The sequence below is a fragment of the Capsicum annuum genome, unplaced genomic scaffold (genome assembly GCF_002878395.1).
Source record: "Capsicum annuum cultivar UCD-10X-F1 unplaced genomic scaffold, UCD10Xv1.1 ctg4061, whole genome shotgun sequence".
Classification (NCBI taxonomy): Eukaryota; Viridiplantae; Streptophyta; class Magnoliopsida; order Solanales; family Solanaceae; genus Capsicum; species Capsicum annuum.
The window spans coordinates 226774-247544 of NW_025847926.1; the positions used below are offsets into that span (position 1 = coordinate 226774).

At 30.8% G+C, this 20771-nt stretch overlaps 1 protein-coding gene across 1 annotated transcript; it reads left to right on the forward strand.

Annotated features, from left to right (window-relative positions):
* Window positions 1–18278: 18278 nt before the first annotated feature.
* On the forward strand, window positions 18279–19257 carry LOC107857315 (protein GLUTAMINE DUMPER 5). The gene has a single exon (XM_016702223.2). It carries the CDS (start codon window positions 18385–18387, stop codon window positions 18901–18903), a length of 519 nt encoding a protein of 172 aa, XP_016557709.2. The 5' UTR covers window positions 18279–18384; the 3' UTR covers window positions 18904–19257.
* The last annotated feature ends 1514 nt before the right edge of the window (window positions 19258–20771 follow it).

Below are 20771 nucleotides of genomic sequence, written 5' to 3' on the forward strand. Positions count from 1 at the left end.
CCTGCTTTAGCGGTAGGCGCCTGATCAAGTTTGACCGCTAAAGCGGTGCTTTTTTTTTTTTGCTTTAGCGGCTACCGCTAAAGTGATGTTTTGACTGCTAAAGCAGTTGCACCTGCAACATTGCTAAGTTGCAATGTTGACGATCGACCCCTTCAAATTATTTCAGTATATCATGAACACACACGAACTATGGTACTATGCTATTTTCAACACTCCAAACTCAATGACGATATCGGATTTTTTAAATAAAATTATTTTCAATAAATTGACCTCCGAGACCCTTTTTCACTAATTTTCATACGAAGGATCGAAATACAAGATAAAGGTTTCAAACCTAGACCAACCATGCTAGTAACCCAAATTTGATATTTTGGATCCGTTGGTGCAGTCCAAATTGTCATCCGATATTCAAAATATCAAATATTGACCGAAGTCAACTTATGACTTTTTAAAACCTCTAAAAATCACAAATCTGCTCAAATTATTTCTGATTGCATCGAGAATCGTGACAACCATCCTCACACCTCAAAATCAACATGTAGCAACTATAGAAAAAAATAAATGGTGAAAACACATAAAAAGCAAGTTTTCATAAATCAGGTCTTTATGCATTATTTTTGTAAGACAAAAAATATGGAGTGCGTAAAAAAGAGTAATTATATTAATGAAAGAGTGAGTTGAGACAAAATAAATACTAAGTCTCCAATTATATTTACTATACAAAAGAGAGTAATTATATTAGTGAAAGAGAGAGTTGAGACAAAGAAAATATTATAAGTCTTTAACTATATTCATCATACAAAGAGAGTAATTATATGGTGAAGAAAAGTGCTCTTATGGTCAAGCTTTGGACTCTTCAACGAATCTAAAGTTACTTGAGTTGTACATCGTTGATGGGCCATTCGGTCGAAGTCAAGAAATATATTGTTGGATCGATGTAGATTATGCCATAATGATAAAATACTTACTATTGTACCACAATCCCTGTCGATATTATCAAATCCTGCTCTGGGGTATAAACTACCAAGTACAAAAATATTTCAAGAAAAATATAATAGCGAAATGGTCTACTGGACCCTTGTACTTGTTCGAGTTTGTAAAGCAGACACCTCTAATTATCCCTTTGTCATCTAAACCTCTTAACCCATCAGAACACAGGATTTTAAACTCCCCCTACCATGTGTGTAGCTCACTCAGCTTAAAACAAATTACACATCAGATCCATGTCACATAAATTAATGTCATGTCATAAGTATATTCATTAAATACATTTTAAAATTATTAATCAATAATTTTAAATAAAATAAAATAATAAATTTTAAAAAATATTATTTTAAATAAAATTTATATTTCTCACCTTCCTCCACCTTCTCAAACCCACAAACACTATCACCACTATCTCCACCTCCTCCAACCCATAACCACAGAAATCACAATCCGTACCTCTCTCACGCCATTTTTCTCTCTTTACTCTTCCACACAATAATCAGAACAACAACTAATACACCATTCATTAAAAATACCAAAAAACACCCACCCACCTCCAATTTCATCTTCCTTTTCAAAAAATGTTATTTTCTTATATGTATATCAATTTTCATGAAAAAAATGAAATAGATGATGCAATTTATAAAGAAAAATAGGTGGTAGTGCCATCTAATTAGATATTGGAGTTGGGATTTCTTTGGCAGAGCGTGGGGGTGGGGTGTCAGAAAAGTTGGTTTTTGTTGTGTGTGTGCGCGGGGGAGAGGGGGAGTGCCTGAAGAAGAACAAGAAGTGGAGGGGGGGGTTACTGAAGAACAAGGGGGTGGGGCGGTTGGTTGGGTGTGGTGGTGGTGGTGTTAGGTGGGGGAGGCTCGAAAAAGAAGATATTTAGGATTTTTTCTAAAAAAAAAAATAAATCTTTCTTCTAAATTTATTATTGTTTTTTAAAATATTTTTACATATGAAATATTAGTTCCACTCGCTTTAAAACATGTGTAAAATACGAGTTTTTCAGCTCAACAATATTAATGTCACATATGCTCAGTTAATGATCAAAAGAATTTAAAATATTATAGTTCATTAAATTTAAGAGTTCAGTTGACAAAATAATTAAATAAAAAATACAAAATATAAATTCAAATAAATACAGGATTCATTAGATCATTTCATCAAATGTAATCAATAGACTAAAAACTCGTCCGCAATGTAGGGTTCACCATAAGTACGATTTGCACGATCAAGCATAGAGTACAATTCCACATAACACAAGTACGACTTGCACGATCAAGCATAGAGTACAATTCCACATAACAAATTTCAAGCATAGAGTACAATTCCACATAACAAATTTCTTTTCTATTATATAGAAGAGGTGGTTTCGACCACCTCTTACGTAATTACCAAAATATTCCTCTACTCCTATTTAATTACATATCATATCCTAATATATAATAATTTCATTGTTTCATTATAATGGTTTAAATATTTAATATATTCTATTAATTTATATTAATTAACTATAACTACATATTGGAAGAAATTTTTATTTATTTATTTAACTGACTATCATGTTCAAAACTAATTTGTTGCCACAAATCACAATAATTAATAACTTAAAATATTTAAGAGACATATAGAAATTTTATTGACTCTCATTATTTTAGCAATGCCACATAAATTGAGATAAAAGAAAAAGTACTGCAGATCATAATAATTAACAACTCAAAATATTTAAAAGATATATAAAAATTTTAGTTGACTCTCAAAATTATATCAAAGCCACATAAATTGGGACACAAGGAGTTAATATATTATTTGATAATTACGTAAAAATTATTATAAATCACAATAATTAACAAGTTAAAATACTTTATTAAAAATAAATAAAAGTTCTATTCAACTCTCAAAATTTTATCGGTGCAACATAAATCATGACAAAATAAAAAAGTTATCTTAATTAATTACAACTAAATATTTAAAGTAAATCTATTTTATTATTTTAATTGACTTAAAATAAAAAATTAACTTAATTAATTGCAACTAAATATTTAAATTAAATCAATTTCATTATTTTAATTGAATTTTATATAGAAAATTAATATTTTAATTTATTTATTTATTTTAGTAAATTTAAATTTTAAAATTATTTTTTTCCTCTTATATAGAAATACTAATATTTAAACTTAACTTTAAATTTTTAAAGTACAAAATTAATAAATTTAATGTAATAAAATAAATTTTGAATGATTATTTTCTTAGAATTTGCGATGGGTCAATATGTAACAAGTTAAAAAAAAATAAAGAAAAATATATAGTAAAATTTTCTTATTGTGAAAGATAAATATAATGCACTATCCAATAATGTTTAATAATATCATACTTTGCATATGCAAATATAGCATCCCGTATATAATTAATATACTATTCCGGTGAATTATCGATGATTACTATTGGATATGATAAAATTATATTAATTTTTATAGTAATAATATAATCAATCACTCTTAATTAATTATTATGAGTCATCTAGGTATTAAGAAAATAAATAATATTGAATGAAAAATAAAATAGACATAAAATGCGAAATTAACTCTTAATATTTTAAATTAAATTTTCATCTTTCGAACGATGATTTTACTATATCACTCCTTATTATAAGTCATTTATGTATTAGAAAAATAAGAATAACAAAATTATATGTCAACATAAAATATTTGATTGACTATCAAAATTATATTAGTGTCACATAAATTGGGACGGGACAGAAAAAGATATAAAACAACATATATTATTTGAAAATGAAATAAGAAGTACTGTAAATAACAATAATTAACAAAAAAAAATTGACTGATTTCTGCTTCGACTGCTTCAATCGTGATTTTAATGTACAGTGATGTTTAAAGAGGGTAAAATGGCATAATGAGATTTAAAGAGGATAAAATGTATGTAGTAAAGTGTGAGAAGAATAAAGCATAAGTAAATTTTATTACTATATTTTAAAGAAATTAAAGAAAAGAAGTATAAAGATTATTTGCAAAAGATTTTTACAAACTAATTTAAATATAAATAAAGTAAATTTAGGTACAAAAAATGTGTATGTATCACAAATTTGCTACCAAATACTTCGCATTTTCTTAAGATTAGCAAATTTTCTATCAAATATGTGTAGCCATCTTTCTCAACTTTTTACAGCTCCTCAATGCTGATTAACATTTCTCTGTTTTAAAAATAAAATAAAGAAAAGAAAATCTCAACTCTTACTTCTCTATTAAAAAAACAACACTCTTTTCATGTGTTAAAAATATTAATTAAACAAAACAATAACGAATCTAAGTTGTGTATTCTCTTTATCGCGTAAGTTTACATGATTCTTAATCTTTGCGATATTGAAAATCAATAATCTGCTGGATATTTGATTTAAACTATTTCATCAAATTTACGCATATTCTTTCTCTATATTTCTGATTGCAAAATTCAACAAGAAGGTTAAAAAAAGGTTTCAATTGTGATCCCCTCAGCTCAATCATACTAATAAAAATATTTTACTGTTCAAACTTTCTAGTCCAAAATAAATTCTAAAATTTAAAAATTGCAATTCACATGTTCTACTGTTAGATCCGTGCTGACACTGGCCTCGCACTTCTAGTATCAATAGAAGTACTAATTCTCTTTTCCTTTTAGGAGTGGAGTGTGTCCTACTCCTATCCACTCACCAGTCACCAAAGTAAATATAATTATGTGAGATCCTATTTTATCTATTTGGCCCGCAGATTATATTTGGCTAAAACAGACAACGCAAATAGCAAATTCCCTATATTTAAAAATTATTAGTGGCCATTATTTTTTTGAGAATTCTACTCAACCAAGACGCAGCAACTATGATTAGCTTTACATATAGGCATCGTTATACGCTAGGTTATAACATAATTTAACAATAATAGCATATTCAATATAATTTTATAAGTTGAATTAGAGATGAATACGACGTACTGATAAGTAGAAGAACAGCTTTTAATTAACCCTCAACTAAAAAGAAATGCAACAAAGTCAGATATGACACGATTCATATATCTTTATGTTGAATAATAAATACATACATATGACAGAAGTTCTTTGTAAAACAAAAAAATTATAATTTTAAATATATCATAATATGCGTGTGTCGATAATTTTTTTACAATGAATAGAATGCAATATATATATATATATATATATTACTATTATTAATAAGAGTGAAGAAGCAGATAACTCTTCGTGATTGTACTGCTTCGTGATTTTACTATATTATCCCTAATTAATTATTTTAAGTCATTTATATATAAGAAAATTAATAATACTTAATTTAAAAAAGGTAAAATAGACATTTATGATATGTCTATTTCAGCTGCTTAAATTGTAGTTTTATTATATCACCTCAAATTAATTATTATAAGTCATCTAGTTATTAAAAAATTAATAATATTTAATAAATAACAAAATAGATATAAATGATAAATCAATTGTTGATGTTTTAAATTAATAGGATATCTTATATGAGATTTATTTTTAAAAAAATTCACAAGTATGTTTACTCCATGATTTTACTATATTACCCCTAATTAATTATTATAAGATATTTACATATAAGAAAATCAATAATATTTAATAAAAAAAGATAAAATAGACATTACTTCAGCTGCTTCAACCGTAGTTTTACTATATCACCCCTAATGAATTATTATAAGTTATTTAGGTATTAAAAATTTAATAATATTTAATAAAATAAAATTGACATAAAATGATAAATTAATTCTTGATGTTTTAAATTAACATGACATTTTTTATAAGACTCATTTAAATTTTTTTCACAAATATTTTCTCATAGTAATTTTTCTAGATCATTTCTAATTAGGTATTATAAGTCATTTAGGATATATCCACTTCGCTGCTTCAATCATAAATTTTTGGTTGACTCTCGAATTTATTTCAGTGCTACTTAAATTGGAATAAAAGAAAAAGTATTATAAATCATAATAATTAAAAACTTAAATTATTTTAAGAATATAATTGAATATCAATGCCACAAAAATTTGGATAAGAAGAGTAACATATATTATTTGAAAATTACACAAAAAAAATACTATAAATTACAATAGTTAACAATTTAAAATATTTAAAAACCTATTAAGAATCTGATTGATTAGCTAAATTATATTTGTATCACGTAAATTCGGGATAGTTTTGACATTTTATTATTTGCATGTTTTATTGTTTTAATTTAGTAATTTATTGATTCAAATGATGTTTTCGAATTTAATATGTTTTAAAATTTTAGTATTTTATTTATTTCAATTTATTTACTTTATTTTGATAAAATATTATATATTTAAAAATTATGCAAAAAAATAATTATAAGTCATAACTATTAACATCTTATAACATTTTAAAACGTATAGTAAAAAATCCGATTGACTTTTGAAATTCTTATAGTGTCACATAAGTTGCGATAAAGCAAGTAACATAAATTATTTGAAATTACATTAAAAGATACTAAAATCACAAAGGTTAACAACTTAAAATATTTAAAAAATATATAGCAAAAAAAATTTGACTGACTCACTAAATTCTAAAATTGGGACTAATCGAGTAACATAAATTACTAAATTACATAAAAGATACTATAAATCACAATGATTAGCAACTTAAATTATTTAAAAATTTATATTAATAAAAATTTGATTGACACTCCAAATACTATTTGTGCTACATAAATTGAGATAACGTATATAACATATGTTGGACCTGTGCTGGCACGGGCTACAGTATCTAGTATATATATTCTCCCTCCGTCCCAAATTATGTGTCGCCATTTTCTTTTTTGTCCGTCCCAAAAAGAATGTCGTCTTTCCTTATTTGGTAAGTTTTTAAAAACACAATTACAATTTTACCCTCAGTGGTCCCACTTTATTTTAAATACTATTATTACTTTTTTATTTATTTTTTCAATTAAAAGTGGTCCCACTTGATTTTAAATATTATTACTCCTTTTTTAAGAAGGATAATTTTGTAATTTTAATAAAGTCAATACTTATTTTTTAAATATTATATCCGGTTAAATGGCAGCACATAATTTGAGACGGAGGAAGTATAATTAAGCATGGTATTACTTTTTGAGTGACGACATATGCATTTGAGTCAAATTAATTATGAATATTCAACTATAGAAGCTTCTAAAAACTTTTTGATGATAATATCTTTTGATGGTATTTCATCTTTTAAGCTATTGAAATATTTTTTTTCTTGTTAAAAAAAATGTTTTTAATCAAATGGAAGGGAAATCTCTTACACATCATCCAAGACTAGGAGAGCATGTCATTGATGAAGAGCTTAATGAGATCGTTGATGTTATGTGTAAAAACATCAACGATTATCAGTAGAAATAGAATTAAGCTTTTTCCGTCACTAATCGATGTGAAATTTGTATTATAAAACATGATTTTCTATCAATTTCTCATCGAATCAGCTAAATTGGAAATGTATGGCGGAAAACAAATTTTCATTAAACTACTGAGAAGCTTCCAATTTTTCCATGTGAAAATACTACATATCTCTCTTTTTTAACTCCCTATGGGTGCCGTATCTATGTTATGTCATCTTCTTCTGTGCTGTACTATGTGTTTGTGTGATATCTCGTGACTTGAGCCGGGGGTCTTTCGGAAACAGCCTTTCTACTTCATCAGAGGTAGAGATATGGACTGCGTACATCTTACCCCCCAGACCCCACTAAGTGGGAATACACTGGGTTTGTTGTTGTTGTTGTTGTCTCTTTTTTAACTGATTCAATCAAACTGTCCTTGAAAAAAAATTCAGTGAAAGGATAATAATTTTCTAGTTGAAGTTTTATACCTAAGCAAGCGAGTTAATAGCTATAGCTTGATCTTCTCCTTATCTAGAAAAGATTGAATTAACTATTGATGTTGGTATCAGGACTCAAATGATGTTATTTTTGGAGAAATTTTTAGAGAAGATAAAAGAAATGGGTGCAGTTAAGAACTAATGCAACCTACATTAAGTCTTAAGAACTAATGAGCATCATACAAAGATTACATTTGGCAAAGAGTAGGGGAATATAAGGAATTGAAGTGGGAAATAAATTGTACAGTTGTTGTCAAGCTTATTACAGGAAAAGATACATAATGTCACTCTCTTAAGGCTATGATTGTGTAATGCAAGTATTTATTGGAAGCCAATATGATCACCATCAGTGCTTTAGAAGGCATTTTTTATACTTATTATGGGGCTCACTTGGGGTGGGGTACTGGCAAAACGTTTTAAGGCTCATGTGTGGAGCTTAATTTTGTGAGGCTTATGCTTCAAGCGCTTGACTGTACGCTTCATATATGTCTAACGGCCAACGCTCAAAATTTATCTAATACTTTCTTCGTTTCAAAAAGAATGATTTACTTTGACTTGGCACAAAATTTAAGAAAATAAAAAAATTTTTTGAATCTTGTGACTTTAAATTAAATTTGTGTCAAATGTACCAGAATGTCCTTTAATCTTGTGGTCATGTGGAAAGTTGAAATTAATTAAAGTATTGCCAAAAAAAAAAGGGGTCATTCTTTTTAAAATGGAATAAAAAGAAAAGTAGATCATTCTTTTTTAATTGGTGGGAGTATTTTTTTTATACAAATTGTGTGTCAAATTCCTAAGCTGATAATGTTGACCCTCATAATTCTTCTTAAATGGATGATTGTCTCTGCTTAGCTTACATGACTTTTATATCTAATTAAACATTCTCACATAAAATAAAACTGATCGAGGACATAGTTGATTTAAAATTTCACCAAATAAAAGCAAAATCTATTTCTAAGTTTTAAGTGGATATGTATGAGACAATAACATCAACTAATAAATCAAAATGGTAATAAGAATCTAATGGATGCTTTGTAATGTTTCACTTTACCCTACCAATTCTATTCTTTTGTTTACCTCTTTTAGAACTTTGTTTAATGATTATAAACTCTTTTCTGAGGCGCACATATCCAATCACACTGAAAGATCTGAGTGCGGTTTGCCTATTATTTTTGGATTCTCTACCCGATGTTCAATATCTGCACTGAAACCTCAATTAATCTGGCGAATCATGCATGCAGGGTCCATTTTAGGGTAGTGCGCCCAACAATTTTTTTTTAATACATAGAGCTTGCACTCAAGGCTTTTAATTAATGATAATAAATAATGCATGAATCTGAGATTTTTGATTAATGATAAAACAGTCTCACCAATGCATCACAAGCCATATTGGTGAGTTCGGTTTGCCTATTGCTTAGATATGGACTTAACTAATGCCAGTAGGCCCAACAAAGGCCCACTAGGGGGGCCAAATCTAGGATCCGTTTTCATTTTCAATGAGATAATGTTGTATTTCATCATCATTACAGAGAAGCATTCACTTCTAGGAATATTATTTAGTGGTTGATGTCAATGACAACATCCTCTTGACATTCCATATTAGAACTCAAAAACAGCTTAAGATTTACACTCGTAAATTTAACAAAATTTTATACATGGCCACACATAATCAGTTTATGTGTATCTAGATTATTTATTGTGAACATGTTATCTCCCATCAATATAGGTATTAAAAAGTTTTATTACCAAAATTTAGATTTATACCTTATAGTTATTGTCGTTTAATTTATCAATATCTTTTGAATACAAGATTATTATTATTGTTGTCATTGCTATTTTTTTTGTTTTTTCATTCGATGTCTGATATCTGCGTTGGAGCTCAACTAATTCGGATTCGTGCTTGGCAGGGCCCATTCGAAGGGTAGGGATTTTTTCATGTCCATGATTTGAACCCGAGACTTTTGATTAAGGAAGGAACAGCTCCATCCACATTCTTTGGTGGTTCCATTGCTATTACTATCACGCCAGATTGTCAAGCCCTGAAGCATGCAACAAGGAGTGACATCTAGTAAATCACCCCCCAACCCCAAAAAAACAGCAGGGAAATTATGATATTCTTGGGCATTAAATAGTTTGAATAATTTTTTTTTGGTTTTCAACTTGATATCCAGTATCTATATTGAAATCTGATTAAATCCGAATCGATTTTTACAGCGAAAGGGCGTATCCAGGATTTTGAAAGGATGGATGCATTATTAAGAAAATATTTCGAGTGTGGATTTACACATCTATATTTAAATATTTTAAAAAAAATTAACACTACTATATATGATCTAGGGAGGGGAGTAACGGGGCTTATTTTGGAGACAGAGCTCTTAATAGGATCCTCTCCGTTCCTAGATTCGAATCCGAAATCTCTAATTAAGGATGGAGTCACGTCAAACATCGCAACACAACTCATAGTTATGCTTGATTATTTTGCTAATGATGAAAGAAAAACTCGATGCAAATAGGAAGATTGTGAAAGAAAAACATAAACCAAATTATCTTCACATATAAAGAGTTGCCAATATGAAAAGAATTTTGCAGTTGTACATGAAAATAGAATCCAGAAAGCATGCTTCATGTTTTTAGGTCTACTAGTTATCACGACTCATCAATATTCAACAAAATTGCACCCAACAAAGCTGCAGCAAAGAAAAGATCAAAGTTTTCCACTCTGTTTTGCCTTGTTCACTTTTGGCATGGCCTAATCCATGACCTTTGATAACGTGTTCATATTATGCAAAAAAAAGTAATTTTGGTTATATTTATGTTTGAAATTTATTAATATGTTATTAAAGATTAGGTTCAAGTTAAACCTGGTAAAGAAAATCGTATTTTAAAATTTATTTTACAGTGTGGCTTTATGCATATCGGCATCGAGATTTATTGTATTGAATCAATCCAAAATACTCTTTTAACATGGTGTGTATTGCATTTGTAGAAATTAACTAATCCCACCACACATATTAGGAACCTGGTCTCGGAATTTGCAGTAAACAACAAACAGTAAAATAAAGTGCAACTCAAATTTACCGTGGAAAACTCCTTGCTCAAGGGAGTAAAAAATCACGACCTACACTGTGTAGGATTTCACCACCAATCTCCACTAATTTCAAAGAGTTTTGTTCAAGATTACAATCCCGCAATCCTAGAACCCAACTCTTAACTCACAACTCCACAGTTTACTCCAACTGTTCTACCCACTATTTGAGCACTCCAAGAAGTCAAACCCGTTTCTTGTTACAACACCTCACAAACAAGAAGTCAAACTCGCTTCTTGTTATAACACCCCACGAATAAGAAGTCAAACCTGTTTCTTATTATTCACACTCATAACTAAATAACGTTCAATAATAGAAAAGATTACAACTCAGAATCTATCCTATTACAGACTCAAAACTATCAATTTACTCCAACTAATGAACTCAATAACGACTACTAACTCTAACCTTAAGCTTCTCACACTTCAGTATTCAGTAGTGCAAACTCGAACAAAAATTGTGAATCAGGTTTCTGTTTTGCTGTGATGAACTCCTGTAGTTTTTACTCCGATGGCTATTACTCTGAAGATGATTAATTTTGTGGATATGTAATGGGTGCGTCTCTCAATGATCTTTTTTCCATATATATGCTGGAGATTTGTCATGCCCTAGAATATCACGAAATTTGACTCCTTCTCTAAATGGAACTTGGTTTCCTTCGAGGAAATATGTGATTCCTTTCCTTATAATGAGATTGTATCATATAAGGAAACTTTGACTCCTCTTTAGACTCTATTTCTTCTTTTTATTTTTTTCTTCGTTGTTCTTAATTTATTTTCTTCTTTATTTTGTGGCTCCAATCTTTCTTAGTGGTCCTTGATTTCCTTGTATAGTCACGTCACCTGTTCTGGGACCTGCTTCACATGATACCACATTCACGTCATTTGTTCTAGGACTTGGTTCACATGATACAACATATAAAAGACAACAAGTAGTGAACTAGGTTCGTATTTGTCAATCATCAAAACTACAAACACGTACTCCTTCTTTCCAACAACTTTTTCCTTTTTGATGATGACAAACAATGCATCATATATTCCTTGTCCATATCCTATAACTTCCCCCTTTTGGCATCATTGAAAATCAACAACCAAAGAACCCAATGAACATATAATGAGTGCAATATCATTTTAACTCATAGTCACTTGGGCAACACTATTCAGCACCCATTTGTTGACAATAAGGTAAGTCAATCTGAGGACATTAACCATTTTACATACACAATCAAGACATGAAGAGAAGAAATACAATACAGAAGACATGTACCAATTTAAGCCCTTAGGACCCCAATCAAAAACATATTATATCATGAGTATGAGACAAAACATAAACACCACAAGAAAAACTGGAGGCAAGGAACTCGAGGATATATATTGGTAGGGAAAGTACTAAGGCTGAGAAAGAGGAGGTGGAATACTTTTTCATACCATTGTGCACTTTTTTTTTCATAATACTTCATGCTAAGCATTCATGAGGTCCACCTTTAGCTGAGTATTTTTAGCTTTAGGTAAACTATGCATTTGCAAGATGTAGATGAAACAATAGACTTATATTTTTTTTCAAAACTTAGTTCATATGTACAGAGATTTTAATCCTTTTGGATATTTTTATCAAATGACTTCTTCTTGAAGACTTTTAAACCCCAATTAAGGAAAAGTAGATATGATTAAAGGAGACATCAAATTTTGTGCAACAATGATGATTTTGCAACAATAAGGGAACTGATATTAGTTTGTTTCTAAGAAAGTTGTTCCCCCAATAAATGGTTAGTTACACTTGAAAGGTGAGGCCACGATTTAGGATTTGTGAACCTAGCTGAGATGAATGGGGTGGCTAAGACAATGATGACACTAAATGAAATGGACTAGGTTCCCTCTAAATTAGAGCTAGGGTAATTTTAAAACCACTGAACTTGATTTTTTTCTTAAAAGAATTGGATTTTTAAGGATGGATCAGGTTCATGAGTGCTTAAGTTTAATCACACATACTCAGAAAATACATGCATTGAAAGGGATGGTCTATACCTGACTGTAAATAAGGAACCAAGTTCCTCCTCGATTTCTTGATACAATTAGTAAGAAAGCAAGGGTAATATCCACAGACCTTCTAGCCACTGTCAAAGACGTGTATGAGATGTGTACCTATAAAAGTACTAGAATGAGTTATTACATATACTTTATATGTCCAATCAAGGATAAAATTGTTCATTTACTAGCCAATTATTAAGGAAGTGATGATGCATCAATGCTTCTTCATAAGACCAAACTCCAGGCAAAAAGAAACTAGGTTCATATTGCATTGAACCCTTTAATCATCCAATATTTCCCCTTCTTTTTTATTCGCCATGCATATTCTCAACATTGGTTCCCCCTGTCTCATGTACCCCCTTACTGATATGAGGATCACCACTAGACTATGAATTTGATCATTTTCAGGAACTTCTTAGAAACCAGGTTCTACCAGTACAGACTATTTGTAATAGTCACAATTATCTCCAGCAATAACAAATCATTCAATGTCAACCTACTCTTCAAGATTACAATTATCAAGATAGCTATTCACAAGATTGATTTTTTTCATTATCTTTCTATAAATTTGTACGAATCAGGTTCCTGTTGTATTGTTTTCCCAATTGTTGTGAGCGACCCTTCAATATTGAAGCTAGAACATTCTAACATTCTACTTGATTATTTATCACTTTGAGCAATTATTCACTGAATTGGGTATTGGACAACTTATCAAACAGGATTTTCATGACTCCTTCATTTAGAATCAGGTCTCAGAATTTGAATGCTTTTGTTTTGTCATGCATCTAAGAGATGCTCAATAAGTAATGTTTCAATCCTTTTTTTTCTTTCCAAGGACTACTTTGTAACCTTGGAAATACGCGACTGAGAGGAAACTTTCTTGCATTTCGATCATGTGTTCGAAGAATGTATTATTCAGCTATCATGATTTGTATTTTTCTCTTACCTTCATTTGAAACACTAGTTTAAAATTAGTCTTGGGTACCCAGATTAACTTGGGCCTCTTCCGGTGAGTAAAAGAATGAATGAGATCTCTTCTAGCCCAGAAAGGCAAATAAGAGAACTGTTTCTTTTGAGCATTTGCATGGTAAGGACCTGATTTCTTTTTAACAAAATTAGAACAATTCATCTGATAAGAACCAAGTCCCTTTTTGATAACATTAATATTTTTATGATTTGCTCGAATTTGACCTTGACATTGATATCTAAGATGACCTTCCTTTTCACAGTGAGTACAAAATTTTAGTCTAGCAGCGTTACCTTGTGAGGAGTTGTGTTCTTTAAGTTTAAAATCAATCCCATGTCTAGTGGTGGTTTGACTATCCTGAATTTGAGTTAACAGTGTTGAGGACCTGGTCCACTTTTTATTATGTTATAACTCATCTTTAGTCCTTGCAAGATTTTTTGTAGCAACCTATTTTTTTATGTAAGCTCTTGAAGATTTAGAATTAATTTCCTGATGTCATCTTTTAAAGATTGTTGAAAAGTGGTTGCTTGGCTTTTTCCTTTAGAATAAAATTCCTTTAAAGAGTTTTTCAAGGAACGATTTTCTTCATCAAAACTTTGATCATCCATTCTTAAAGATACATAATCACTCATAAGATGATTCTTATCAGAACAAGCAGAATAATTGGCATCAACAAGACATAAGCCAAATTTTCAAGTTTCTTTTACAAAAATTTTTGAGTTTAGGTTTAAGATCAAGAAAACGTACCTCAAATTCTCCTTGTTCACTATCATCATCTGAGTTTGAACTTTCCATGTGTGAAAGTATAGCCTCCTTGAAATTTTCTTCCTGTTGTTTACCATCCGAATCAGCAATTGCAACAAGTGTTAGAGTGTTCTCATCATCAAATTCCACCATAGCCAGTAATGACCGATTTTGTGGTTCTTCATCTTCAAATTCATCAGAAGAGTTTCCCATTTTAGAAAGATCCCTTTTAACAGCAACATCAACTTCATGTTTTATCATCATTCTGTATGATGGAAGAACCAGGTCCTTCTTTTGTTTCTTATATTTTTCTTGGTTATTTTTCTTGTGCTCCGCTGTCCATAAAGGACAAAATTTGATGAAGTGTTCAGGACTGTCATACTTGTGACACACTTGATCATGATTTTTTTTTTCATAATTTCTCAAAACCTGGTTCCTATTTTGTGAATTCAGGCTCTTCCTCAACACCTTTTGAAATCTCCTAGTCATGAGTGTCAAATTCTTAGGTTCAAAATCTACCTTTTTAGTAGCTTTTAGAACCAAATTATTTTCCTTTGAGACCTCAATCATTTCACGTTTTTGATTTTTCTTAATCTCATACGTTTTTCAGTTTTCGATGAGCTCATCCATGGTTAATGTGTCTAAGTTATAAGCCTCAGAGATAGCTTCAACCTTACATTCCCATGACTCTGGCAACACACTAAGCAATTTTCGGACAGTCTTACCATTGAGAACAACTTCACCTAGAGAGTAGATCTCATTAATGATTTATGTGAACTTGGTATGCATCTCCTGAATAGTCTCTCCTTCCTTTATCCTAAATAATTCATATTTTCTGTTTAGTACACCAATCTTAGACTTCTTCACTTGACTGGTACTTTCATGAGTTGTTTGCAAAGTGTCCCAAATTTCTTTTGCAGTGGAACACGAGGATATCCTATTGTTCTCATCATGGCCAATTTCACAGATTAAGATTTTCTTGGGCTTTGCATTATTTTGAACATTGATATTGTCATTATTATTAAATTCCAATCTCCCTTTGGGAACCCATTTCTTTCCATCTTCACCAAGCTTGGTTGGAATTATTGGTCCATCCAACACAATGTTCCAAAGATCATGATCCTCTCCAATAATGAAGTCCATCATCCCGTTCTTCCACCATCCATAATATTGTCCGTTAAAGAGGGGTCGTCTAATTTGTGAAGCACCTTCCTAAGATGTTGGTGGTGCAGCCATTTGATCCTTTTCAAGGTGTTAGTCTTTAATTGAAATGACCTGCTCTGATACCAACTGTAGAAATTAACTAATTCCACCATACGTATTAGGAACCTGGTATCGAAATTTGTAGTAAACAGCAAACTGTAAAATAAAGTGCAACACAAATTTATCGTGAAAAATTCCTTACTCAAGGGAGTAAAAACCACGACCTACACTGCGTAGGATTTCACCACCAATCTCCACTAATTTCAAAGAGCTTTGTTCAAGATTACATTCTCGCAATCTTAGAACCTAACTCACAACTCCACTGTTTACTCCAACTGTTCTACCCACTATATGAGCACTCCAAGAAGTCAAACCCGTTTCTTGTTACAACACCTTACAAACAAGAAGTCAAACCCGCTTGTTGTTACAACACCCCACAAATAAGAAGTCAAACCCACTTCTTATTATTCACACTCATAACTAAATAATGTTCAATAATAGAAAAGATTACAACTCAGAATCTATCCTATTACAGACTCGAAACTCATCAATTTACTCTAACCGATGAACTTAACAACGACTACTAACTCTAGCCTTAAGCTTCTCACACCTTAGTATTCAGTAATGCAAACTCGAACAAAAACTGTGAACCAGGTTTCTATTTTGCCGTGATGAACTACTGTAGTTTTTTGCTCCGATGGCTATTGATCTGAAGATGATTAATTTTGTGGATATGCAATAGGTGCGGCTGTAAATGATCTTCTTGCCATATATATGCTGGAGATTTGTCATGCCCTAAAATATCACGGAATTGGACTCCTTCTCTAAATGAAACTTTGTTTCCTACGAGGAAATATGTGATTCCTTTCCTTATGATGAGATTGTATCATATAAGGAAACTTTGACTCCTCTTTAGACTCAATTTCATCTTTTTATTTCTTTTCTTCTTTGCTCTTATTTTATTTTCTTCTTTATTTCGTGGCTCCAATCTTTTTTATTGATCCTTGATTTTCTTGTATAGTCACGATACCTGTTCTGGGACCTGCTTCACCTGATACCACATTCACACCACTTGTTCTGGGACCTGGTTTACATGATACGACAACATACAAAAGACAACAAATAGTAAACTAGCTAGGTTCGTATTTGTCAATCATCAAAACTACAAACACGTGCTCCTTCTTTCCAACAGAATTAACCCAATCTAATATGAGATTTCTTAAAGGGTCTCACACCATTATAATATTTTACACCTTATTATATTCAACATTATAATCTTTTCAGCTACATACCAATATATGTGGGTTTGCACACTCAACAGCCCCCCCCCCCCCCCCCCCCCCCCCCCCCCGTCGAACTAAGTTTCTCGTGGGCCATCAACAATATCCACAGATCTATTTTTGAAATTCATTGTGTGTCACTCTCACATCGTCTAAGTATTTTATGGCAACTAAAGTCCGCATGCAACAAGCTTATTTTATGTATATGTGTCTCTAAGCCTGTAAGGGGAAGTAATCTGAGCCCGACTCTTTAACACCTGCCTCCGTTATTCTCGTCTCTATGATTTTTTTCTAAAATATTTCACATCATCAAAATATCTTAAACCTAATATGTGGTTTTCAAATCTTTTCAGCTGCTAATGTGGTACTTTAATCGTACACACAATAAAGATTGATTTTTGCTATCAGCAGCACCTGCAAATAAACTTAATCAACTTACAAAAAAAGCAATAAGAAAATAGTTTTCTTGTGAATATTTTCTCCTAGCATTGTGTTACACACACAATTCTCAAAGCTTTTTCTCGTATAGTATCATCTATGAACTTTTTTTCCATTTAATCAACATTTTGATGTTTTAGACTTCCCATAATTTTTCATCGGAAGAAAAAATTAAGTTTTTGTTTGGTCATGAAAATTTTTTATATTTAAAAAATTATTTTATTTCAGCGAAAATTATAGTGTTTGTTCATAAGAATTTCAAATACAATTTAAAAGCGTGTTTCATGCATCATGAAAATAAATTGATGTTCTTTTTGACTTTTCGTGAGAACTTCTATCACCAAAAATAAAAACTTCAATTTATTTGCATGGCTAAACACGCCCGTAACTCCAACTCCAACCCTAAAAAATTTTATTTTACATGGCGAAACGTCTGCAAATCCCATTCTAATGAGTTACCTGATGGCCTCAAAATTTTAAAATGAAAGAATACTTAGGATCCATATCATTTTTGTTAGTCTAGAAAAAAAAAAACATTGCAGGTGTCATTAATTGCCTATTGCTAGACTAGAGTAGATGCCCATTCCCCTTTTAGGAATTTCCACCTTTCTCCTTTTCACTTGTTCCTCCTCTCTATAAATACACCATTCACCATTCTTCACTTCTCAAGCTAAAAAAAAAAAGCCAAAAAAAAAAAAAAAAAAACACCTCTCAATTACCACTATACTTTCCGCTTTCCCAAGAAGAACCAAAACAAAAAAATGAGAACAGGAAATAGCTTAACTGTAGCTAAATTTTCATCAACAATAGAACAATCAAAATCAACTGTAAAACCTACATTTTCGCCACCGGCAATGGTACAAAGATCGCCATGTCATTCCCCGGTACCATATCTCTTCGGAGGACTAGCAGCTATGCTTGGATTAATAGCATTCGCGCTATTAATCTTGGCTTGTTCATACTGGAAACTCTCTGGTCATTTAAGAGAAAACGATTATCATTCAGAAGTTGAAACTGAGTCTGGGGATACTGAAAATTCGGGGGCAGGAGTCGTGAAGACGATGCCCCCGGTTTTTGAAGAGAAGATAGTTGTGATAATGGCTGGAGATTCGAGGCCAAGTTTTTTGGCTACACCTGTGATGAGTACAAATTGTGGTTTGAGTGATTTGAGTAAATGTGAGGAGAAAGTGGAAAATGGAAGGGGAGAGTTTGGTGAGGAGAAAGAGAAAGAAGATGTAGTGATTGATGTTAGAGAACAAAGCCATGGACAAAACCAGTGACAACAAAAACGACATGCGTAGTGAAAACTCATAAGTGAAGTCTGGGGAGATAAAGTTTACGCAGATCATACCAATACTTCGTAGAGGGATCGAAGTTGTTTCTGAAAGACCCTAATTTGAAATAAAAGGAGTAGTTTTCTGCTACTTTTTTTTTTCCGGTAACAAGGAACCACGGTAGATCTAAATCGTAATAAGCAAATCTCGTGCGAACTTGATCGATAAATACATGCAGGTGATACTGAATATCACCACAGTGTGGTTGGTTGAAGCAGAATGAGAAATTTGATGAAGAGTGTACAAATTTTCCTTTTCAATTATATTAAAGATGTGAAAAACTAACATTTATACTCGTAATCACTATTATTATTCAACCGTGGTACAACATAAAATTTTTCGGTGAAGAGTGTCCAATGAATTGGTGACTTTGCCCATGAACTCAAATACTCAATTGTGGCATTCTTCCGCTACTTCTTCTCCTCCTTGTTTTTTCCCTCTCATTTTTTTATTTTTTTTTTGATTTCCAATTTTGAGCTCCCGAAAATTGTGAAGTATTGGTTGAGTTCAGTGTAAAATTGATTTTCTTTTATTCTATGAAGTTTGATTTTTTATACATTGATGGCTTATTTAGTTATGTCGGAACTAATTATAGTGAGATTATTTTTATTGATTGATTAGTTAATTTGTATTAAAATAACATGCATTGTATAATTTCTAAGAAAAGGTTATTTCTGTATAAAATATCATCCGCCTTACTTAATAAAGAAAAATTGAGGGGCTAAAAAAGTATTTTTGTCATTTTTATTATTTTATTTTGATATTAATTATTAATCCTGATATAACTTATTACAAAATTAAAAGCCAAACAAAAAAACAAAATAGTATATGTTATAAATATATTTACATTATAGTGAATGTCTATCAAGATCTATCAAGATCTACTTTGATATCTATTAGGATTTGAAGCATCTGTCTTTTACTCAGACTAGGAGTAAATTTTTCCTATAAATGGAAGAATTTTGTTCATTGTATTTACAATATTATGATCTCTCATCCCTCAAGAGAAGAAATAAGAATCACTCTTTCTATTCTCTCTACTCTTCTTCTTGTTTTTTCTTATTTTATTACACGTTATCAGCACGAGACTCTGCCAAATAGGTGAGATTATAAATCTAAAGAATTTCAAGGTTAGTAATTCCTTATGTTATTTGTCCTTTGCTATTAATAATATAATTATTGTTGGATTTGAGGAAAAATAATTGGAACCATTATATTTTAAATTTATTCCTCAAGAACAATATTATCAAAAGGGATGATAATATGTTGGGTTTAAGTCCCATTAATTTATGCTTAAGACGCATTTATATGGGTAAGACGTTGAGTTTGAATCTCAATGCACCATATTGATGATATTATGATGGCTAAGGCAAATAATATTTTTTTAATGAAAAGTCATAAAATTCAACTCATTGAATATGCTCCCTTCCACGAAGTGAATGTGGTAGCAATATATGATAAGTCTGAAATATGACAACTTACTTCATTCTTGAGTTGTATGTGGTAACAGTGCATAATATGTCCAAAAGAAGACAAGTGATTGAATGAACGAATATACGCGTGGAGGGACAATATGATAATGATCATCAAAAGTGATGATATTTTCACACGCTTATATGATTATAAGATATGCTAGAGAAAAATTTTCTACATCATATGTATGCCTCGATTTGCTTCTGAAGTAGCAAAATCTTGAAAGAGGTTATAAGCTATCATAATTTGATAGGCTTAAGGCATGATTATATTTCCTTCCTGGGAAATGAGAAACTTATTAATGTAAACGTACACTTGATTGTGATTGTATCACAACTCAC